The sequence below is a fragment of the Leptonychotes weddellii genome, chromosome 10, assembly GCF_054177405.1.
Source record: "Leptonychotes weddellii isolate Sample4059 chromosome 10, ASM5417740v2, whole genome shotgun sequence".
Classification (NCBI taxonomy): Eukaryota; Metazoa; Chordata; class Mammalia; order Carnivora; family Phocidae; genus Leptonychotes; species Leptonychotes weddellii.
The window spans coordinates 14,631,754-14,656,532 of NC_138378.1; the positions used below are offsets into that span (position 1 = coordinate 14,631,754).

The 24,779-nt window shown below is 49.9% G+C and overlaps 1 protein-coding gene across 1 annotated transcript in view; it reads right to left on the reverse strand.

Annotated features, from left to right (window-relative positions):
* TOX2 (TOX high mobility group box family member 2) overlaps positions 1-20,218 on the reverse strand; it is a 130,650-nt gene extending 110,432 nt beyond the window's left edge. Inside the window, exon 1 of the mRNA XM_081832735.1 lies at positions 20,073-20,218. Coding sequence (XP_081688861.1) covers positions 20,073-20,171 — 99 coding nt within the window. The 5' untranslated portion in view covers positions 20,172-20,218. The remainder of the gene's footprint in view (positions 1-20,072) is intronic.
* Between the last annotated feature and the right edge of the window lie 4,561 nt (positions 20,219-24,779).

The window sequence follows — 24,779 nt, forward strand, 5'->3', positions numbered from 1 at the left end:
TATTTTTCCAATTCTGTGCTGGCTCGTTTATGATCATTATTCTGGCTCCCAGAGACCTCAGGCCTTTTCTAAAACGGCACCCCCTGAGATGCCTTGAGGGAACCTGCTGAAGGCTCGGGGACATCAGAGGCAGCTCATGGGAGTAAGTAGGCAGTTCCCCCAGGGGGCTGGAAACTCGGGTCCCCACACCAGATCTGACAACATTCCCAGTTCATGGTTCAAAGATCAGTGGCCAACAGAACTAAATCCAAACCCCCTACTCAACCCAGCACCCCAGACCCGCCCCTGAATTCTATATATCTGACCTCTCCCTCACTGCCTCCTCCCCCTTTCCAGTGCTCAAATCCCTCCTCTTCCACAAGGATTTCCTGGGTGCCCACGTGAGCATCAATCTCTCCCTTGCCCCAAAGACCACCACGCCCAGCCACCCTGTGTATAAGCTGCCCATGGAAAGGTCTCTCCCCACCTCCCTCCTAAGACTAGGTCACATGTGGACTGCTCAGGGGACATCTATGAACCAAAATTCCTTTCTCAGACCAAGCACGCTGACACTTAAAGGGAACTGGCACTTCAACGGGTGCTCAAATGTGCCAAGTCTCTCCTTCCACAGGCCTTTGCACATGCTATTCTATCTAGAATGCCTCCCTCGCCCCACGTAGCAACCTGTCTTCCCACAACTCCTGAAGTTCCCTCTGACCCTCCATTAACTGGCCTCATAGCACCTGTGCAGCTCTTCTAACCAGCCCTGGTGTGCTCACATTTTGTGTTTCATTATGTCATTATACGTCTCTTGTTCACCCTGGAATTCCCACCACAGTGCCTAGCACACAGCAGGGGCTCCATAAGTGTTTCCTGTCAGCCATGGTAGATTACAAAGAGGACCACAGGTCCCCCCGTTTCTACCTGCGTGCCCCCTGCACAGTGATGTCACTGCTCCTCTTATCAAGAGATGGAGTCTTTTTCTTCCTACCTTGAAGCCGGGCTTAGCCATGTGACTTTACTTGGTCACTGAGACAGCAACAGATGGGCCACAAGGAAAAGCCTGAAAAGCATGCGTGCGCTAGAGCATCTGGCCCTTGCTGCGCCAGGAGCCCCAGAACACTAAGTGAAGGAGCCGGAGCTAGCTGCTAGAGGAAGAGGTTTGGGGGAAAGCCGAGCCAACAGTCGGCCAGCCCCCAGCCAGCAGCCTGCCAAGTGCCACCCAGGTGAGTGAGGCCATCTACACCACCCAGCTGTCAGGGAACCAGCCAAGTGATCGCACCTGCAGAGACCAGCCAGCCCAGCCCAGACAGGCCTCCAGCCAACCCACAGATTGTGAGCTAAATAAAATGGTGGTTGCATTAAACAACTCATTTTGGGTGGCTTGTTAACGCAGCAACTAACAGGAGCTAACAGAAGAACACTGGCCATGGTACGCTCACCGCCAAAGAACAAGCGTCTGGTCTATACAACCTCAAGTTGAGAACAATACAAGCCTCTTGGGAGGTGGGAAGCCACTGGAGGGTGAGACCCAGGTCCCTGGGTTTGAACCCTACTGGCCTATGACTCTGGCTTCCGCCTGGACAAGGCAGGCACTCACCTCTGTCTGCAGTGGGAGTAACACATCCTATACCAAGTCTTCTAGGTTGGGATGGTTTGAGTCTAAACAGGGAACATGTGTGAAAGGCCTCCCCCAACCCAAAGGAAGCTAGAGACCCTCTGCACGTGGGAAGAAAACTGCTGCAGAATAAAGATCATGACTTTGGAGCTGGACAGATTCTGGTTCCTGATCCACTCTGCTACCTGCACGCTGTGTGACCTTAGACAAGTTTCTCAACCTCTCTGAGCTTCTGGTGTAACCTGACCAGGTGTCAGGTGTCTGTGACATGGTAATAATAATATGTAACTTGCAGGACTATTGTGAGGGTTGAAGAAAACAGTGTACATAAGACACATGGCACATTATAGGTATTCAATAAACAGCAGCTCCTCCTCCGTGGCCACCCCTCCCTAGCGGGACCTCTCACATCACCATCTTAGCCCCGCCACCCCCACTTGGCAGTAACGGTTTCCAAGTTTGATATCAGCACCTTGTGCCAGGTGCCAAGTTGTGACTGTAGCTTACATAACATCGAGAGAGAGAGAGAAAGGGAGGGGGAAGAGGTTTACTTGAAGAATGAGAAAGACCTGGATGTTGCCAGCTTTGATGGGGGAGAAAACTCAGGCCACGGATAAGAGAGTGAAGAAGATGATTCAGACCTGAATCCTCAGCCTCAAAGTCTTGACACACCCAAGCCCCCATCCGGCTTCATCTGGGATAACTGTCTGTGGCCTTTCCTCCCTTCACCTCCAAGGCCCCTGCATGCAGGAAGGAGGGAGGCAGCGAGGTGGGCTCAGCGCGGGGGCAAGGTAACCAGCTCTTACCTATACTGAGATTGCTGGACAGCAGTGTGATTCCAGGGCCTCTGTCCCACAAAGCACCTACAGCAAAAGTGGAAGCCCCTCTGCCCCAAGGATCCAAAATGCCAAGAATGTGGTCTATAGAAAGGGTCCAGGATGGACTTCAGCCCCCCAGCCTAGCATGCATGCGTGCACGCACACACACACGCACACACACACACACAGAAACACACACACACACACACTGAAGAAGAATTTGATCAGGGAAGACAGACATGTGGGGAAGAGGGCCCAGTGTGGGGGCGGGAAGGGCCCTGGAGCAGAGGGGTGAAACACTGGATTACTCCCCTGCCCCAAAGCCCTCTGGGGCTCCCCACTAGAGGACCCAAACTCCAGGGCCTGGCACTCAGTGCCCTTCCCCAGCTGCAGGCTTTGCCTCCTCTTCCACACTAGCCTGTACCCATCCAGACAGCTGTGCCCCAATTCCCCACGCCACCCATCCCCTTGGCCTTGGCCACACACCCCCCTGCTGGATGAGGTCATGGAGGTCGAGAATGGGAGTCCTAGCAAATAGGTTTGGGTTCCAGTCCAGTGTGACCATGGCCCAGTCACCTGACTTCCGGCGCCTCAGTTTATCTGCACAGAAGGATCAGCTTCTACTCCAAGTGTGGTTGTGAAGATTAAATAAATAACATAAGCAGAACACCTATCCCATATAGACACGAAATTAATGGCTCTTCTGTTCTCCCCTCCCCTATATGTCCCCATCCTACTCTCCTTTGAGGTCCTGCCTAAATGCCTTTGTCTGCCAGGAAGCCCTCCCTGAACACTGCAGGTCTCAGGGATTTTCTTTCCCTCTCTCTCCCCCTTTCCCTCTCTCTCTCCCTCTCTCTCTCTCTCCACCCCCCACTCTCCCTCTCCCTTTCTCCCTCCTCTTCTCTCTGCTCCCTCTCTCCCCCCCCTCCTTAGGCTCTGAAGTAAGAGTTGTCTTACCTGTGCAGACCCCCACCTATCCACCCATCCCTATATGCAGGCTCCATCACAACCTAAGGACAAGGACCAAGGACCAATCATGACCAAAACCGTGGGAGGCTGCGGCACAAACAGTGCCCAGAGAGCAGAAATGGCTTACCCAAGGTCACACAGCAGAGTTCAAACAAGAGTCAACAGTCCTGCGTCCCCTTCCGCACTCTCAAGGCTATTCTCAGACAAGGATACAGTGTGTGGATGCTGACGGGGTCCCACCCAGACCCCTCTTTGTAGACTGTGCATCCATCCCCCAGTGCCTGGGGGTGCTAATGCCCCCTCCTCTGCAGAAATGCCCTTGGCTGATGGGAGAAAAGCACAGGAAGCATGACACCTCTCCCCCAACACTCCCTGAGGAAGCTATGGCCAGGGACCGACTGACAAGGGTGTGAAAAGGCCACCCCCAGCCCTGGCCTCAAGATGGGACCAGCTCTGGAGTACTGCTCTTACTCCAGGACTCCCCGTGGGATCAGGCTGAAGCAGGTTCTCCAGCTGAGACCACCTCCTTGCTCACCTCCTCCCCCAGCCCTGTCCTGGGGCCCCCATGCCCCTTCTCAGGAGAGCACTTTTTCACGAGCATCCTTTTTTCAGGCTCTGCTTCTAGGGAGCTCAGCCTGACACAAAGGCCTTGGTTCTCAATCTGTGGTCCACTGACTGGCAGCTCAGCATCTCCCGGACCTTATTAGACCTGCAAACTCTCTGGCCCCACTCCAGGTCTCCTGAATCAGAATCTGCATTTTAACAAGGCCCGGTGTGATTTGCATGCACGTTAAAGTTTGAGAAGCTCTGGCTTAAGGTCGGTTGTCACCGGCCAATTGTGGGGACCATCCAGCGAGCATGGTAGTAACAAAACGTGTCCATCTGTTGCAGCAATCATACAACTAATGTGGGCATTATCCAACCCTGATTACTGACTGCGGAGGTGAGCCAGGTAGTGTGGACATAAGCACCCTGACCACCAGTGTGTCATCTCCATGGCCCATGCTCTGGTGAGTGCAAGTTCCATGTCCTTTGGGCTTGAGCTCCAACCCCACACACCTTACTCGGTCAGCAGAATTCTGTTTCACTTTGGAACTAGTCCAGCATCTGCATTAATCAATTAAAGCCTTTGCCTCTACCCCTTCTTGAGGAGGAGACCCACCCAACACCAGACAGCTAGGAAAGGTTCCCTAAGGGCACCCCTGGAGAAGATGCTAGAAAGAGGGGTGGTTAGGATTCTCCAGGGCCCTGGGGGATCTAGGGCAGGGGACAAGGATGCAGATGTCTCTGCCTTGGAAGAAGAAATTGCTGGCCTGCCCTGGGTCAGAAACCCCTCTTCAGAGGCCCCACTCCACCCATCCCAGGGTATGAGCCCCTCATCCTGGTGTGAGCCCCTCAAAGTCCCTCTAAGGGGATGTCCATGACCTTTGCAAAACTAAAGGCAATAACCAAGTCCTATGTGCTGAACGGACCCCAGGGCCGGCCCTGGAGGCTGCGATAATCCAGACGTGTGTTTGGACAGGAGCACCCTGCAAAGCTCGGTCAACGCTGCCTGTTGCCTGAGGAGGGAAGTGGCTCACCTTTTGCTAATCGTCCTAATTCATTTTTTATTACTAACTTTCCTGTTCTCTATTTGCCATCTGATTGAAGATATTACCAAAGGCATTTAAATAGCATCAGACTGTACCACAATGGCAAACATAACTCTTTTTATTGAAATATGCATTAATATACATATAATTCCCTGATCACAAAGACCTCATGGTCCACATGTTAGACCCTAAGCGAAGGCAGATTTGACGAGAGGCACATACACAACTGAAGGTTCTTCAGAAAACAATAAGCCGCGTCAGGAGGGTGTGACAAAATGGGCACTTTCTCATGCTGCCGGGGAACGTGGATGACCCTCCTGGAAAATGGCATGACAACCTGAATCAAGAGCCATAAAAATGCTCATTCCTTTGGAACCAGGGGTTCTACTTTGGCCCATAGCCAACAGCCTGGGTCTTTCTGTCATGGTGGGAATGTTCTTTATCTGCAAGCCCAGTGGCTATAGAGGGCTGGAAATATGGCTAGTGTGACTGAGGAATTAAGTTTGATTTTATATGGCTTGATATTAAATTGAAATAGCCGCATGTGGCTAGTGGCTATCATGTTGGACAGTGCGGCAAGCCATCATGGATTCTCTCCTAAACCATATCATCACCTCTGTCCGTCCTCCTGCATCCACTCTTGCCCCCCTTCCAATGTTTTCCCCATAAGACAGTCACCGAGATTCTTCTAAAAATGCTTCCATTGCCCTTGAGATAAAGTCCAAGCTCCTGGACATGGCCTTCAAGGCCCTACCTCCTGGGGACAGAAAGCACCCCAGCTCTCAGGGAGCCTGAGGTGTTCCAGGTGCTGGAGGGGCAATGACGGCAGCGGAGGGGACAGCAGTGAGGGCCTCGCCGAGGCCGGGGCATGTGAGGAGAAACTTAAAAGACACGTGTGTCGGAGTTTGCCAGGTAGGTGGGGAATGCCCAAACCAGAGGCAGAGCAGCTCGAGGTGCTCCCATCGACCCCCCGCCCTTGTAAAGCCGCTATTCTAGCAGTGGGGGTGGGACATAAATAATAAACATAATGAACAGGCATATTATACCCCGTGAAAAGAGAAAAGACAAGACAGGTAAGGGGTTTCCGGGGGACCCGGGTGGGGCAGAGCAGTTTGTGGCGCTGAATCTTCAGAAAGAAAAGTACCCAAATCAACACTGTTCTTGAGTCTGCCCAGTGGGATAGTGGCAGGGGATCTCCCCCCACCCAGCCCCCCCTCCTATACTTTTTGGCAGGTAACATAATCTTCATAATTTACAGTTTAATAAAAAGAAAGGGGTAATAACTCCAGGAGAGAAGTCACCAGAAAATTCCTGCTTGCTCAACAGAAATGTTCCCACGAGCTAGAGATTTTGTTATCTCTGAAGGCCAGACCGACTATGCCCCAGATACCCCAACATAGGCAACTGGGAGTGACACCTCCCTCCTGAAAACAGCAAGGTCACCACTGGCAGGGAGACGGGAGGTGGACAAAACAGGGGGCTGAGGTCTGCCAGCCCTCACCCCAGAAGCCAAACATTGATTAAAATCCACTTCAACTTTCTTTCTTGGGCTCAGCCGCAGGTGAGGGTGGCATGTTGTTACAATGGGAATTCAGATTTATTAACAATTGCAGGCCCGGGGTGCCTGGCTGGCTCAGTCCATAGAGCATGCGACTCTTGATCTTGGGGTCGTTGAGTTCCAGCCCCATGTGGGGTGTAGAGATTACTTAGATAAATAAATACAAATGTAAAAACAAAACACTTGCAGGCACCAGACACTGCCTCTCACATTTATATGTTTAATCGTCCTGACAGCAATATACAAGTAAGACAAAGAAGGCTCAGAGACGATCAGTGATTTATTCTCGGAAACAACAGCCTAGGATACGTTACAGTGGCCTCCACAATGATTCATTCATTCTTTCAACAACTTTTTATTGAGCACTTACTACACAGACACCATACTGGGGACCCGGTGGTAAAGAAAACAAACATGACCCCCAGTGGTCTAAAAGGTAGAACAGTCACCTCATAGATACATCATGCAATGGGGAAAAAATACACTAGAGGCTGTGGGATAAGCACAGTGATTAGGAGGTCAGAGTCTTTGAGAAGGCGAAGAAAAATGAGAAGGAGCCAGCCATGTGAAGAACGAAGGCAAGAACATTCCAGGCAAAGGGTGTAGCATGTGCAAAGCCCCTCAGCCTAAAGAGAGCGTGGCGGGGGAGACTGGGGAGGAGAGGGGGCTGGAAAACAGCAAGAAGGCCAGGGTGGCTAGAATGGGGCCAAGGAGGGGGAGGCTGGCCTTGCTCACCACTGTACCTCCAGCATGAAGCCTGGCGCCTCAGACAGACAGCTGGGAGTGAGGCTGGAAGAGCAGGCAAGGGCTAGATCACACCGGATTTATGGGCCAAAAAAGGCATTTGATGTTATCTGCACACCAGGGAAAGCCACTGGAAGGTTTAAGCAGAGGTCTGATTTAAGTTGGTAAGAGTTCACCAAGCCATAACAGAGAGCCATTGAGTGGTTTTGCCCAGAGAAATGACAGGATCCAATTTACACAACAGAAAGATCTTGATCTTGGCCGGGATAGCTCCTTGGCTCATCCTGATGTGTGACTTGTGGTCACTGGATAGTAAATGTCCCCAAAAGCTAAGCATCCCCAGCTGGCATGTGGGAGGTGGCCGCCTTTCAGGAAAGCAAGACAAAGCAGCAAATGACAGGACGTGTTGACAGAGCATCATATGGGCACAAGGCTGTTGGCAAATGGAAAATTGTCCCAGAGAATGCCTCAGCAGGGTCGTGGCTTATTGTTAATGTCGAGCCATTAGGAAAACACAATTATGTGCTTCACTGATACCCTAAGACATAATCTGAGACACAGTGCAAACATTTAGCGCTTCATCCAAAAAAAGAGGTAAAACAACCAACAGAAGAGCCACTGGAGGAAATGCATCACACAGGTGGGTGGCTAAGCCCTCCAGTTTGTTTGTTTGTTTTTACTCCTTGTCTCTTGTCTCGCATTTGAAGTCCAAGTTTGGCTCTTAGGCATCCACAAACAGATTTGGAAAGGGAATTAAAATTAACTTTCCCAAGTGCTTAAACATACATTATTATCTCATTTAATTTCATAAGCAGGTAAGCACTGGTAACCCCTTTTGTAGATGAGGAAACTGAGGCCCAGAGGTATTAAGTAGCTTTCTAAACACCCTTGCTCCCCTGTCCAGCTTCATCTCTTGACACTCTGGTCTTCTCCTATGCCTTTGTACACGTTGTCCCTTCTACCTGGAATGCTTTTCTCTACCTTCTTCACCTGGCCAATTCATCTTCAAGCACAGACCGGGTGTACCCTCCTCTGGGAAGCCTTCCTTGACTACCCCAGCCTGGCGTGGTAATCCCACACCCATTTGGAATTGCTTATTTTTGCCTACCTCTCTAATAAGACTGTGGCTCCTCAAGGGCAAGGACCAGGTCTGAAACACCTGTTCCTGCCTGGAATCTACCACAAAGCCCTGCAACGGCAGGCAGTGAATGTTCTCTGCATGGCTGGATGAATGAATGCACTCTTCATAAATTGCAAGGCCAGGATTTGATCCCAAGCCAATATGACTCTACAGCATATATCTCTTGGCCAGAGTTTATGTCTGTGTTCTATACAGATCAATCAGAAAACATAAACAAGCATGGAATATATTATAACCACACTGAGGACTTCATTCATCCCTCCAAAAGAGATCCCCACTTCTCTGGGGAAAACAAGATGATGTCTATGGGGGTAAAGGGTTAAGCAAATCCTTTTCCCCTTTGCAAGAGAATTTCACCTATGTTAATTGTCTAGCATAACTCCCTTGGAAACCTGATGAAGGTAAGATGTTAACTATGTTACTAGGCAACTCTGCTTATGGTAAAAATGACCCCTGACTGGTAAGCTGCATCTGGACAGGAAGTCACTATAAATAAATTATAAATATCTAATAAAGAAACCAAACTTTAGATTTTCCTGAGTGCAGTGACTCTTAAAACTGACATGCCCCTTGCAAGAAACCCTGGAAGATAGAACTGGTACAGGAGCTATGGGTCCTTTGGGGAATAAGGCTTCTCAGCGAGGGTGACTTCCAAACCCACCCATTGTGGGGATCATTCCCTTGCACCTACACTAAAATCTTCAGTGTGCGGGGGGAGGCAAGAGAAGAGCTGGTGGCCACCTCTGCGGACTAAGGCAGGGGCTGAGGCTAGAACTTCTCCTGTGGAAGAGGAGCAGATCCTATGCCCTGCTGGCAGGTGCTGGGTCCTGCCCACCTCTTTCAAGGACACAGGGACCAAGTGTTGCCCATGTGCGTCTTGTGAGCCTGAATGTTTAAATGAACCTCACAGAGTCCCTGTGGGAGAACAATGAGAAATAAGGGAACTGATCCAGAGAGAAAGGAAACCATCCCAACCAAAAACACCAGTACACCTATTCTTAACTGGAAAGCTCCTGAGACTCTACTATTTATACCATTTATAAAAGACCAAAAACCTGGATGGAGCCTATGCTACAGAGGGCCCAGGTGATCTAAATGCAGCCGGCAGCAGGAGTGAGGGAGGGCATGACTTACATGATCTCCCAGAGGCCTCACTACAAACCTGAGATGCAGGTTTGCATGGTCACGTGAGAACACTGGGGATCAGAGAAGTTAAGTGACAGGTCCAAAGTCACACAGCTTCTAAGTGGCAGGATATGAAGCCAGGCACTTTCACTGAATTCAAAATCACTTGAATCCACTATCTGGTTTTGCAAAAAAATTCACTTACAGCTCAGGTGAATGTATAGCATAGAAACAAGCATGGGGGTTGGGGTGAAAGGACCTCCTTAAATAGTGTAGGTAGCACCCACTAGGCACTCAGGAAATATTTGCAAAATAAATGAGCAACAAAAGGCCCAGTGTCCAGATTCCACATTATCAAGTTCAGTTCAAGTCAAAACAGCAAAACGGAACAATAAAATGTATGCATGAGATTGACCCTGGGTTATACTACTGAGTTGGATTCATTTCCAACAAGTTTCTAAATCATTCCTGCAAATTAGGCCCAACTTCGAGATAAGCACGTTTTAATTAGCTGTAATATAAAGGCATTCTATTACCAAGTGATGTTTGAAGTTGAAAACCAAGGCAGAAGGCCCAGCTGGGAATTCCCTGGCCTCTAGAAGAGCCAATGCATTAACAGTAAAACCAAGGGGCAAGCTGATCCCCTCTTCCATCCCTGCAGAGGCTGGGGCTCTTCGTGGCACCACAGAGGCTGCAGGAGAGAGGAGCAGAGAGAGCACACTCTGAACGCCAGCTCAGCCAACCAGCTTCTCTGCTGCCTTTTGTAACATGACCTCCTTGGACCTCAGTTTTCTCACCTACAAGGACACGTGTGTCTGGCATAGTTCTCATGAAGACTTAATGAAATGATATGAGAATGAGCCTAAGATGGGTAAGTGCACAGCAGATAAATTTGTGCTTATTTCCACCCTACTTTTCTCCACAAAATAGCACAAAATTTAAAAATAAAAATCAGTGAGAGGGGACTTTTTGTTCAAGATGGCAGATAGACATACACTTTTTGCCTCTTCCCTCCTCTAAACAACACTAGAATGGCAAAAAAAAAAAAAAAAGATACACAACAAAACATACACATACATATATATCCATAATTCAGATAGATAGATGGATTAAAATGGAAGAACTCCAAGAAAGCCCCCATAGAAACACAAGAAAGGGCTGGGGATCAGAAATACTAAGAGTGCTGGGAAGTAAGCAGTCAGACTGACAAAGAAGCCTATCAGCTCCAAGGCACCAGCACACCAACACAAGACCTCTGGAAAAGCTATTATCCTAACTGAACCCCAGAACATCCCCAAAGAGAGGCAGCAGGAAGCCCTGGGCCAGGGACGTGACTGGACCTTTGTGTTAGCCTACAGACCTCGGAGAAGCTGACTGTTGGATCTGCCCCCAGGCTAAAGCCAGGGAGAAGAACTCCAATTAAATGAGAGATGTGCCTCAGGGATTCCCCCCTGTGGGTAGGCACGGGGCAGGAAAAACAAAGTGCACCAGTGCCCTTAGGTAACTGCTGGTCTACATGAGAAACAGATGCCCCAACCTCAAGTGAGCTTGTCCCATGTGCTAAGAAAAGTCCCCAGCTTCGAGTGTCCACCCACAAACCATACCCAGGGCATCCAAAACCAACATTCACATTGCTTGCCCACAGAATCGTGGATCTCACAGGCACTAAGGGAATTCACAACTACAGAGGAGATCAGTCTAGACGTCTGTTTACAAGTAAATGTCAATCACAAATCACCAGGCGTTTGTAGAAAATATCAGCATAAAAAGAGGCCTATTGTGAACAGAAGAACTAACTACCAAGAAAACAGAATTAATGGAGGAAACAGAAGATAACTTTTTAACTGTATTATAATCTTCAAAAACACTCAAGATATTCACATATCCATTAGAAAAAAGGAATGGGATACTCTGATACAAGATCAATCAAGAAACAATACAAAATTCTGGGAAATGAAAAAGTAACAATAAATTTACTAGATATGAACTGAAGAATGGTTTTGACTAGAAGTACCCTCCACCCAACTCCCCTCAGGGGTTAGCCCTGGGGAGTGGGGCTGAGAGGGCAGTGGGGAGAGGAAATGAAAATGAGCAGGCCCCCCACGTTTTCCTTTATAACCTACTATATTTCTGTGTATCTTACAAAGAATAAAAACAAATTTCAAAAAAAGATGGCAGGATTCAAGATAAAGTGGGAAAATGACAGAAAACTGAAATGAAATTGGAAGTTAACAAGCAAAAGATATGCGTGATATCCTATGTTATAGCTACAAGGGACCCACTCATTTACCTCCAACCTTCCTGGGAACCATTGAAGACAATGGGGATAGGACAGCCATGGACAATGGCCAACACTGAGGCAGGGACCAGGTGAAGAGCCTCTTGTTGAAGCGGTGACAGGACTCCAGCCCAAGGAGAAAGCCATGGTCCCCTGCCCAGAGCTAACTCCCTTAGGCACAGCCCAGAAGCTTCTCAGAAATCAGTGTGGAGTCCTCCCCACCACACAAGAAATTGCGTGACATTTCAAGTAAGAAAAATCCCTTGGGCCCCAGAAAATTCCATTAATTATCATTTTTCTTCACTCTGACCTAAGAAGCAATTATCCTGCAGCTCTCTCTCACATCATGAGATAAGGATGAATCCTCAGCAAGTGACTCAGAGTCTCTAAAAATCATCAACATGCTGGCCCTTGACATCCTGGGAACCAAAGGGAAGATGAGTTTTCTCCCTAAGATGCATCTCCCTGAAACAGGCACTTTGGTGCTCCCCTTTCTATGCATTCATCCCCAGCTGCTGGGAATATCACCGCTGTACCCTTGCACTGGGAACCTCTCTGCCACAGGGAGCTACCTGGGACAAGGAGATGCCCTGATGCCAATGACTGGATGTCGCGAGAATCAAAAGGCACAAGCAGCTCCCTTGCCCCAGTTTGGGACAACTCTGAAGAGCCAGCCCAGATCAGTAACCATGTTCCAGGCCAGCTTCTCCCTCTGCCCAATCCTGCTTCCCTTACTCCCTTACAGGTACACTTCCTGGGAACTTCCCCCCAAATAAACCTTCCACAGGCAACTCTCCATCTCAGAGTCTGTTTCCAAGCAAGCCAATGTAAGACTCTCTCCAAGGTGAAGAAGACTCTCCCCATAACCTATGGGGGACCTGAAGAACTCGGGGGTCTCTGGGATATCTGACCATATCTGAGCCAAGGCTACATAGCCCAGGCCTGCAATACACCCCCCTTGTCCTAAGCCAAGGTGGGAAAACCCTCCCACATCCCAGTCTAGAGCCATGTTCTCCTACATGTACTTCCCAGGCCAACAACATCAGCATCACTTGTTAGCACTGCACCTTTTCAGCCCTTCCTCAGACCTACTGAGTCAGAACTTCTGTGAAGGGCACCCAGCGATCTGTGTTTCAACTGCCCTCCAGGTGATTCTGAAGGCTGAGAAGCAGAGCATCCCTGACTACTGGGTGAAATCAAACGCAAGACATTAAACTTTTCCATCAGCAGAAGACCAAGAGACAGCTGCTGACAGCAGTCTGATCCAGCAACGTGAAACATTCTGTACTCTGCTCCACACCTCTGGCTCCAAGGCACTCCTCTGCTTATAACCCAACCAGCTGGGATGTAACACTCTTTATGACAATCTCTGCTGGTGTCCCAGCTCCCCTGAAGGCAGGCCTCCCTGCCTTAGGCTGATAGTATCCCCAAACCACCCTCCAGCGGCCCTTGCAGTGGCTCTTCCTTCTGCCTAGGACACCCTTCCAGGAATTCTACATGCCCCCACATAGCCCACCCGGCGTTTCCTTTAAAACTCTGCCATGTGAGGCTTTCCTACACCCCTGGCACTGTCCCAGACAATTAGATATTTAATTATGACTCTGCATTTTGAGCCATGTTACAAATCCACACAGCCTTCCATCTAGTAAATAGAAGTTTCCCGTTGAGTGGCTGAGCTTCCAGGACAAGGCTGGGTCCCCTGGCACACAGTAGGCACTCAATAAAAAGCTGCCGAACATCTGAGAAACCCAGCAGTAAACAGGTAATTACATACTGAAAAACCCCAGTCTTGTTGCTCATTCTAGCAGGCACCAGAAGTTTGCTGTTCTACAGTAGCAAGTTGAAGCATCAGGATAATTGATCAAAATTTATTATCCCGTGTTATACAGCATGTTTTCACTAAGAGATAAAATTACAATTTACCACGACTCATTAAGTTAATAATTACTTCCCATATGTTTTTATTGCTGCTCCCAAACCACACTGATAAATCACTGTGCAGGTTTTTGATCCATGTAAATAGGATGAATACCAACCACGTGGATACAGAACTTACTGACAGGGAGATGCAGGACTAAAACATTGAACAGAAAGCACAAGCTCTAAAGCTCCACTACACTCATCCCCATGACTCTCGAGGTTACCTGCACCACATTTTCCAGGTCAATGGTTCTCAAACAGGGGCACTTTTGCTCCCCCAGTGGATACCTGGCAAAGTCTGGAGACGTTGTTGGCTGTCATGATTGGCACCTAATCAGTAGAGGCCAGGGATGCAGCTACACATCTTATAATGCACAGGACAGCACCCCCCCCCCCAAAAAAAACCAAGGAATTGTCAAGTCCAAAGTGTCAACAGTGCCGAGGCTGGGAAACACTATTCTAGATCAAAGGGAACCTCCATAAATGTTTCTTTAATCTGAGCTTCATAGCAACAGTATAAGGAAGGCATTACTGTCCCCTTGCACAGATGAGAAAACGGAGACGTGGACTGGTTAAATGATGTGCACAAGGTCACCAGCCCACTCCAGCAAATGGTGCAGCTGCAATTTGAACCAGTCTTCTCTGCCTGATAAACCCAACTCCCCTCCCACACAGATTCACGAAGGAAACAGACGCCAAGGAAATGAGCAGCTCTTTGTTAATTCATTAGGCTGAAATGTCCAACTAGAGACTGCTTCCAACCGGATGCAGGAAAAATCAGATCCAGAGACCAAGGCATGGAAACACCTGATATTAGGAGGACCCTTCCCCTGCACCAGCTGGGATGGTCAGTCCTCCAGCATCCAGGGCTGAAACAGTTTCCCCTGCCTTGTAACTTTCAATTGTGCAGCTCTTTATGAATAGAAATGAAAGCATTTCCTGCTAGGGCCACATGCTATATATGCGTGATTTCCAACCTCAAGGCAACCCCATGGGGGAGGTGTTGCTGTACCCATTTTGCAGAGGAGACAGAAGCACAGGGAAGTTAAGTAATTTGCCTATGCTGATGATGGTGAAGGCAACATTCAAACCCAGTTCTGCCAGGTTCCAGAACTTACACTGCCTTCGTATCTTGAGACTAGTTCTAGGAAATCAGAGAAGCAAAATAGCTGGCCCTATGGAATCACACGGGCTGGCAGTCCTGCAGGGGGATTCCTTGTCCTGTAGGCACAGACTCAGCTGCTCTTCCAGGCTTCCTGGCTGCTCTCTGTGCTGGGCTCTGTCCTCTGGGCCTACTTGGGTAAGCTCCTCTAGGAATGACAGGTCAGCCAAAAGACTCTTGGCCCCTGCTCTGCCCTGGATTTGATGTGCTCACTAAAATCTTATAAGAGCCAAAGAGATGCTAAGTTCCTCAAGCTACAGAGGAAAACTGGCGAGCCCTGAATTTACTCATGCATTCATTCATTCAGCAAATATTTATTGAGTACCTATGTGCCAGGCCAGCTCTGGGAACACAAAAGTAAAGGTAGACACAGTGGTTCCTGCCCTCTGAAGTACATGAGGGCACATGTCCTCTAAAAGTATCATCCTCATCCTTCCTGGGTGTACTATTTTACAGTTTATAAAGGATAGTTTACAGTTTACAGTTATAAAGGATATGCCGAGGCTTCATTCATTATATCTCCACACTAGCTCCCCATCTCACTAGACTATGTTCACTGATTTGCTTTCCCTTTGACAAGAGGGAAACAGAGGCCCAGAAGAGGGCACTGTCATGCTCAAGGTTGCCCAGCAGACTGGGGGCGGGGGGGGAGAGGCAGCAGTGCCAGGCCTGGGCTATGGCTCCTGACATTCATAAGGTACAGAAGTTTGGTCGTAAGGACCCTTCAGGACAGACTAGGGGAGGGGCTATGGAAAACACATTTAGATGGAAAGTAAAGAAAAGCTTCTTCACATCCTCCAGTCCCCGGGACCAGCCATCTCAGCTCAGAGCTCACCTGGCCCAGGTCCACCCACAGGTCCCACCTACAGCCACCTGTGCCCCTGCAGAAAGAAGCAGTGGGGACCTCACCCACCAGAAATGCTAAGCAGGCCTCACAAATCTCAAGTACAGGTGAGGTGGGGACAGCAATTCCCACTTCTTGGATTTTCGTCCCAAGGAGACTCCAATCATTCACTAGCCAAGCTTGTGTTGATCCCCATCAAGATATAAGATGCTGTGCCCAGAGCTGTGTGGGTGGGGAGTTGCATCACTTACCCACGCACATATTTCCTGAGTAGTTCTGGGTCAGGCACTGTGCCAGGTGTTGGGAGCCCACAGAAACCTGTACACAAACAACCAAACCACTGCTACACAAAGTGTGGTCGCTGGACCACGCCGGCAGCATCACCCGGGAGCTCATTAGACATGCAAATTCTCACGAAAAGACTTGTATAAAAATGTTCACAGAGGCTTTATTTATAATGGCCCCAGCCTGGAAACAAACCCAAACATCCATTGGCAGGTGAACAGATAAACTACTTGAGCTATACCCATACAATGTAATATTAGCAATAAAACAGAACTATATATATACACACAACACAGATGAATCTTGATACTATGTTGAGCAAAATGAAACCAGATGCAAAGATGTATATGCTGCATATGAAATTCTAGAACTTAAGTATACTTAGTACACTGAAACTGAACTTAAATAAAGCATTGATAATAGAAATCAGATAAGTCGTTTCCTGTAGAGGCGGCGATGGAGACTGTGGGCTGGAAAGGAGCACGAGGGAACTTTCTGGGGTATGGAAAATGAGCAAAATCTGGATTGGGATGGTGGTTACACAGGTGTTTATATTTGTCAAAACTCATGGAACTATGCACTTGAAATTTGCATTTTATTTTATGTCAATCATATCTCAGTAAAAAATGAGCCACAAATCATTTGCCCTACATCACAAAGCCACACCTGGAGATTTGAACCCACGTTTGCCCAATTCCAAGGGCCAGTTTACACTAGCCTGCCGTAGTTGAGTGGGGGGGGGTGGGGCAGGCAATGCCCTGAGCCTGGTAAAGTGCCTTGCCAAAGTCAGAATGAAGGGACTTCATAGATACCCAAGGAAGAGTGTCACAATCTCCCCCTAGCCCCTAAACTGTGACAGAGACTTGAGGGGAGGGCGTGTAAGTGTCAAGCTGGGAGTCAAGAAAACCTGGGTTCAGGCCTCAACTCTGCTCTTCACACGCTATGTAATCTGTGAGTACACTACTCTGTGACTCAGGTTCCCCTTCTGTGAAGCAAAGAAGAAGGAGAGGATCTGGTCCCCAGCATGGGGCCACAGATCCTGCGAGGCACAGGGCCACAAGCTCCTATGCTCACTAAGCACTCTTATTACATGAAATGAGTAATGTGCCTGCCTCATATCTGGTAAGCTAGTTTTCAAATGCATGTTAATATTATTGTGATTAATAAAATAACATCTATTTCAAAGCAAAAATGAAACCATAGCAGCTTTTGCCATTATGTATTTTCTCAAACAAAAGATACCAAAAGAACAGCCACTGCTCATGACTTTGGTTTAAAGTGGCTGGAATCTCTGTGTAGAGTATCACTAAGGGGACAGTCACCAAGGGAACAGTCGCCAAGGGCCCTTCCGGGTCAACTGTCCCATAGTTGTCCGGCATCACTTGGGCAAATGCTTGCCCTTGTTTCTCAGGCCTAGGTCCCTGTGGGGGCAAGCCTCTTGTGTGGACTGCAAGGACCAAGCCCCCAGGGTGCAGGCTGTGTCCTGGTTCTGCAGCCCTATAAATTGGGCTGTGGTCATGGCTGCACATTGGGCCTCAGTTCTGCTCCAGTTCTGATAGTGATCAGTTGTAAGAAAGGAGCATGGGCATTTCCCTCCCCAGTCCCTCACCATCAGACCCTGGTAACAATGTGCCCTACCTCCCAACCACCAGCACTAAAGATGACTGCCCACTTGGGATCTGCTACCACAGGCATCTGACCCACCCCTAGCTGAGCCAAGTGACTTCCCCTGCCTCATCCTGCCACAAGCCTGAAGGTTGAGAAGCAGGTCTCACATCCAAGTGCAAGGTCAGACCTTTCTCTCACCTACCTTGGTGGCCCAGCTGCCACCCTCCTCCACCTGGACACACCCTCGGCTCTGGGCCAGGGTTTCTAGATCACAGACAGAAACCAGAAATCACCAGCTTCTCATTCCCTGAGTGGGTCCCTCCCTGGCCGGGTTTCACACTAGTTCTTGGTGCTGAGTCAGAGCTTTACAGAGCATCAGAATAAAGCAGGGGCCTCAGCTGAGTGCCCCCCCTCTCAGAAGGCCCACATGTGGGACCACCCCACTCTGGAGGGGTTTACAGAAACACCACCGGCAAAAGGAACACTCTGGGCTAAAGGCCACCCACCCACCGATCCAGACTTTGAGGCACAAATCCCCGATCCCCACGCACGTCCCCAAACCAGAGGCTGAAACCTTGCCAACTTAATATTTTAAAAAATAAAGCTAAGGGCAGAAGACAGTCCTGCTGCCCCCAGACCCAATGGTCTTCTCCTCTCTCAAGACTCCACTTTCTACTTTTAATCAATTTTCCCTCCATCACACTGGAAAGAGCCCGAGAACCGGCCTTCTCCTCAGGACACCATCCCCCTCTTCAGCTTCTAACTTTGCAGGTCTCCGGACAAAGATAATCACACCCACCCGCTGCGAGACCTCACTTGCCGCCCACCTCGTCCCCACGCAGCCCAGGTTCTACTGGCCCAGGACCCCACTCCCCACCCCGGAGGGAACTGCGGAAGGCTTTGCCCTGCGACCCAAGAAGCCGCTCCCCAGGGCCTGAGGACGTATTCAGCGAGGCCCAGCCCCTAAGCCCCGCGTTCCGCGCGCGGACGCCCCCTTCCCGCAGCATCCACACAGCAAGGGGCTCTCGTAAAGCCCGTGGGTGGGGTGAGGTTGAGACCCCGGAGGGCCGCCCATCCAACCACCCGACGCGCACTCACCACGCAGCGCCACGGAGCCCGCGCGTCTGCGCCAGGGCCGCGGGGAAACCCACGCGCGCCGTTCAATCCGGGCTCCGAGTGACGAAGAGCCGCGCTGGGCTCCAGCCGGCCCGGGACCCACGCGCCTACCGTCGGATGCACCCCCTGTCTGCCTTGCTAACTAAGTTTGAAAGTTCCTGCCCCAGCAAGGGAAGAGACGCGGACGGTGCAGCTACACCTAAGCGTCCCGGGCCGGCCCTGGCGTGGGGAGCCGGGGTCGGACCCTCCCTGTTCTGGCTGCCGGACACGCGAGCTTCCATCGGGAGGACACGCCGCGGCAGCGCAGCGGGGACCAGGCTTGGGGCGGCGATCTCGGAAAAGACTGGGGTGGGGGGAGGGGGCGGGTGACCCTCACTGCAGCCCCAGCCTGGAGGGACGCCCGCTCACAGTTCCCGGGAGGGGACAGGCCTCGATTGGCCATTGCCAACTCGGAATCCCAGGCCCCGCGGGGCAGTGACGGCCAATTAGTGAACCGCCAATTAGTGCGCCTCGGCGCCGGGAAGTTAAAGCCCCGACGCGCGAGTTGGTGACCAGGGTGAGGGCTGGGGCGGCGCGGAGGCTGGGTGTGACCACGTGTGGCTGTGTGACCGCCAGGCGATTAGTGTGTCTCAGGTTCACCGTACATGGGTGGCTGTGCGTGCGTGACAGTGTGCGCCCGTGTGAGTGATGGGTGTGAGCGTGTGACTGTCGGAGCAACTTCTTTGTGTGGCTGTCCCCAGCTGCGACTGGGTGTGACAGGCGAGGGGGGCATGTAACGGAGTGTGAGGCATCGTACTGTGTGAATGGGTGACTTGTATGTGGCGATGTGACAGTGTACGTGGGCGAGTGACTGCAAGTCATTGTGTATAAATGACTGTTAGGGTGACTTGTGTGGGACGGTAAGAGTGTAAGTAGGTGCTTGGCTGCCTATGTGTGTGACAGTGGGTCACTATGTGTTAGCCTGTGAATGAATGTGGGGTTGTCAGGGGGAGGTGGCCGAGCATGTCACTGTGTCATCGTGTGAGTGACTGTCGAGGTGACTTCTGCCTGTGAACGCAATAACTCAGGCCATGAGTGTAACGGCAAGGATATCTATGTGAGTGGCATGTGCCCGTCGGCGGGGCTGATGCGTGCGGGTCCCCGCGCATCGGCACCGCCGGCACCTCCCCCCGTAGGCCTCCGAGAGTGTCCCGTCCCGAGCCGCCAGGTGACTCCTGTCCCGCACTCCAGCCTGGGACGCTCCCGCCGCGGCGCGGGGTCCGAAGGCGCGGGCAGGCCGCGCCGGCCTCCGCGCCCAGCCCCGGCCCCCGCCTACCTTGCCGCAGTGGTAGTAGTCCAGGTGCGCCAGGCCGGCCGGCTCGGCCCCGGGCCGCGCGCCCACCGCGGGTGCCGAGGGGTACAGGCGGACGTCCATGGCGGGCGCGGCGGCGGCGGCGGCGGCGGCGGCGGCTCCCGCGGGCAGTGCCTGGGCGGGCGGCGGGTGGGAGCCAGTGTGCGAGCGGGTGTGCGAGAGCGGGGGGCGGGCCGGGGGCGGGGCCCCGCGGAGCGCCCCGCCCCCGCCCCCGCCCCGCCCGCGCGCGCTATTGTTCCGGCCTCCGGCGCCGTGGAGAGCCGGGGGCCCGGGCCCAGGGGAGCGGGCCCCTCCTTCGGGGCGGGCCGCCGCGGGGTCCCTCGCCGGGCTCTGCACCCCCGGGGGTCCGGGAGGGGTGCGCGCCTGTCCAGACGCCCCTTTCCCGTCCCGCCTTCCCCACCAAGGAGAAGGGGAAGGAGAAGCCCATTTGACACCCCTTCCCAGAAGTGGGACACTGCCCACCCTGAATATTTAGGAAGCGTGGGAGGAAGGCGGTGACAGGAACACTTTTGAAGATGGGTGCTGCCTTGCCCGGGGGGACCACGGCCCAGTGCCTGCGGATGATCTTAGGAGGCCCTCCCTCCTTGTCCCACTGATCAGAATCACTGTGAGAGGGTCTCTGGGAGTTGCTGAGCTTAAACTCTCACATTACCTATGAGGAAACTGAGGCAAGGACAGTCACTTCAGTAATGAAGCTCCAAGTGAGTGGGCCCACGGCCCCCAGAGGATCCAGGTCTGAGACAACTGGGAGCAGTCAGAGGACCCTGTCCCCTTTAATGACAGGGAAAGAGAGGGCCATAGAAAGGGCCTAGAAACTGAAGTTCTGAGGGTCCAGAATCTACCCTCACCACCCCTACCCCCAAGTTCTCCTGGAGACAGAGGAGAACAGAAATGGGATGGCTCCCATGGTGGAGGAGAAAGGTGACTGAAGCAGGCTCCTTCTCCCACAGGAAAAGAGCCCCTAACTCCTCACATCACCTGCGGCAGCTGGCCTGTTGCTCCTCCCCTTCTCATAATTGTCTACACTAGCAGTCTCCACTCCCTCACCCCTACTGACTGCTGCACCACCGCCCTATGATTCCTGGCTCCGGCACACTGGGATGCCTGGCTGGGAAGTGCCAGGAGGCGAGGAGGCAGAAGTGGGTCAGAATGGGATTGTTAGATGGCAGCTGGACACATGATGCTATTCAGAGAAAAGAGAGTGAGCCTGTTGCCCACTCAGGAACCAGCTTGGAACTTAGCTCCCAACTGCTACTTGAGCTTTGTTGGTCCTGACTTCGAGCTATGACCCACTATTTGTGACCATAAAGATCCACTAATACAAGACTGGTGTGGGAAACAGACTTTTGCTAAAGGTTTGGGAAAACAGAGGGAAATTACTGCTCAGAAAGGAAAGAAATTCCAAATGGATTTCAGCAGTCATTGTGTCTAGAAATACATTGCCATATCTCATCAGAAGGAATTTCCCATTGGCCCCTCTACTTTTTTTTCCATCTGGACATCCAGCTGACCCAGCACTATTTATTGAAAAGATCACCTTTCCCCCCACTTCTCTGCAGTGTTAACTTTGTTATAAATCAAGTCATCCATATGTGTATTGTTTCTGAATTCTCAACTCTGTCCCATTAGCCTATTTCTCTCTCCTTGTGCCATTAACATACTGTCTGAATTTCTGTAGCTTTATAGTAAGTGCCCTATAGAAGAGGTCTACACACTTTTATCCTCAGGACCGTCTTGGCTATTCTTGACATTTGCACTTCCACTGACATTTTTAAAATCAGTTTGTCTGTTTACACACACACACACAATCCTGCTTGGATTCTGATTGCTATATTGCTATCACATTGAATCTTTAGATCAATTTGGGTAAAATCGACATTTTCAGTATTAAGTCTTGCTATCCATAAACATGGTATGTCCCTTCATTAATTTAGATTTTTTTCATTTTAAAGTTCTCTCAGCAATGTTTTATAGTTTTCTTTCTTTTTTTAAAATTTATTTATTTATTTATAGAGGGCCGAGAGGAGGGGCAGAGGGAGAGAGAGGGAATCTCAAACAAACTCCCCACTGAGCATGGAGCTTGATGTAGGGCTCCATTTCACGACCCTGAGATCATGACCTGAGCTGAAATCAAGAGTTGGACGCTTAACCTACTGAGCCACCCATGTGCCTCACTTTGTTTTTTTTTTTTTTTTTTTTTTTTAGTTTCTATGTAGAGCCTTTGCACATCTTTTATTAGATTTAGTCCTGAGTCTTTGATGCTATTATAAATGGTTTCTTTATATGGCCTTTTCTTTTCCTGTTTGTTGTAAGTACAGTGCAGTAGTTTTAAAACAAGTCAACAAATTCCCTCACTTTTACATGGAGTGAAGTCTAATAACTTTCCCCTATAAAAGGGATGGGTTTAGTGAATGGTTTTTAACAAATAAAATATGGTGGAAATGACACATGGATTCTGAGTCTAGGTCATAAAAGTTGATACAACTTCTGCCTGGCTCCCTCTTTTGAACATTTGTCTTTGGAACTTAAGTCACTATGTAAGAAGTCCTAGGCTGTTGTGCTTTAAAGAAGTCTGAAGTAACCTACACATAGAATCCACATGCAAAGACCCTGAGACTAAAAGAGTAAGATGACTCACCAGTCCCCAGTTGGATCAGCCCCCTACTGTTCCAGTTCCATCTACTCTTTGACTACAACCATATGAAAAACCCTGGAAAAACCCTAACTGATCCCTTCCTGAATCCAAAATGTACAGAAACCATGAAAGATAATACAACGCTATTGTGATTTTAAGCCATGAGGTTTTGGGGTGATTTGTTACTTGGCAATATAGATGTGGAACATATACAGATTTTCGTATAATGCCCTTGTATTCAGCAACATTGCCAAACTCACTCATTCTAACAATTTATCTGTAGATTATTTAGCTTTTTAAAAAATATACCATATTCTATCTCATCTGTAAAAATGAGAGTTCTAGTTTTTCTTTTTCAATCCTTATACATTTTATTTCTTTTTCTTGCCTTGTTGCACTGGCTAGTATTACCAGTACAATGTTGGAAAGAAGTAATAATAGCTGGTGTTGCTACTGCCTGAAGCTGACCCATTGCACATGGGCCTCCATACTGTGGTGGCTGTTGTTATATAGCTCTGGTCAGAGTTAGTGGGACCAGGACTGTGGAAGTAAGGGAAGCGGGAAGTGCTCCAGGTGGGATTTCTAGGCTTATGTACTGCTAATGAGTCCTACTATTAACACTGTGATGTTGAGCATTCCTCTCTGGGCCTTATTCTTCTCATCTGCAAAATGGCCACAGCAGTCTTATTTCCTGACCCACAGGATTGCTGTGAAGATTGACCTCCCCAACCCACAGCAGAGGTATCTACAAGAAGCAACAAAACAACATAATGAAATTAAACAAAAAACTATAGCAAGCACTATAATTAATGGTGAAATGCTGATAGCTTTCCTTCTGAGATCAGGAATGAGACAAGGATGCCTGCCATTATTACTTCTTTCCAACAGATGAGATAGATGTGCTTTTAAATGTAAACCAACCAATCTGGTTACCTATGTCCACTCCCTTCCCTGAGGAGAGGGTCGGCACCAAGGAGGTCTCCGGGAAGGCCAGCAGGGAGCTGTGCAAGGAAGCCATGCAGACCCAAAGCTTGGACTTACCCTTTCATGTTGGCAGTTGACAAGATAGGAAGTTTATGACTTCCAAAGAAATATCCAGCCTCATTTACTGTCCTCAGGATAGGAGTGGAACTTGAGCCTTCCTCTCTTCCTCTTGACTCCATACAGAATCTGTGAGAGGGGAGTCTCAGGTCTTAGCCAGTGACCAGCTGGCTCAACCCAGTTTGGGGACCCAGAATATCAGCCTGTACATCTTCCAGTTCTTAGCTTCTGGTATCATAAACAGCTGAGATATCAGAATATAGATATGTCTTAATATGTCTTATTATTTAGATATGGTGAGGCAAACAGATCAGGAGACAATTGCCATCGAAAAGATAGTTTGTTATTCACAGTTCCCAAGAGAAGGAGGCACACCATGTCATGGAGGTGGGGTGGGGTGGGGCACATAGGGAAGCATATGCATTGTTCAGAGGCAGAGGGAGTGGGGAGAAGTGTGGGCAAAAGTGTTTACTGTGGTTTCTGTGGAAAAGAATACACGAGGTGGGGTAAGCAGATTTAGGATGGGCTAGTTCAAACAATTTCAGTGGGCTCCATGCCTAGGGACTGACATTAATTGTCTGGTACCGGCCCTGGGTGACGAGGGCAGGTGGGTAGTGGCCTGGAGTGTGAGAGCTCAATAAAGGAGGTGGTTGCTGGTATGGGCTCCAGATTGGTTGGTTTACATTTAAAAGTACATGCACAGGAGGGCGCCTGGGTGGCTCAGTTGGTTAAGCGACTGCCTTCGGCTCAGGTCATGATCCTGGAGTCCCTGGATAGAGTCCCGCATCGGGCTTCCTGCTCGGCAGGGAGTCTGCTTCGTCCTCAGACCCTATCCCCTCTCAGATGTTCTCTCTCTCTCATTCTCTCTCTCTCAAATAAATAAATAAAATCTTAAAAAAAAAAAAAAAGTACATGCACAGGAGAGCTGTTTACTATCTCTAAGAATTGGCTAACTCTAGTAGGGGCAGTCCCTCCATCAAAGATATCAAAGCATC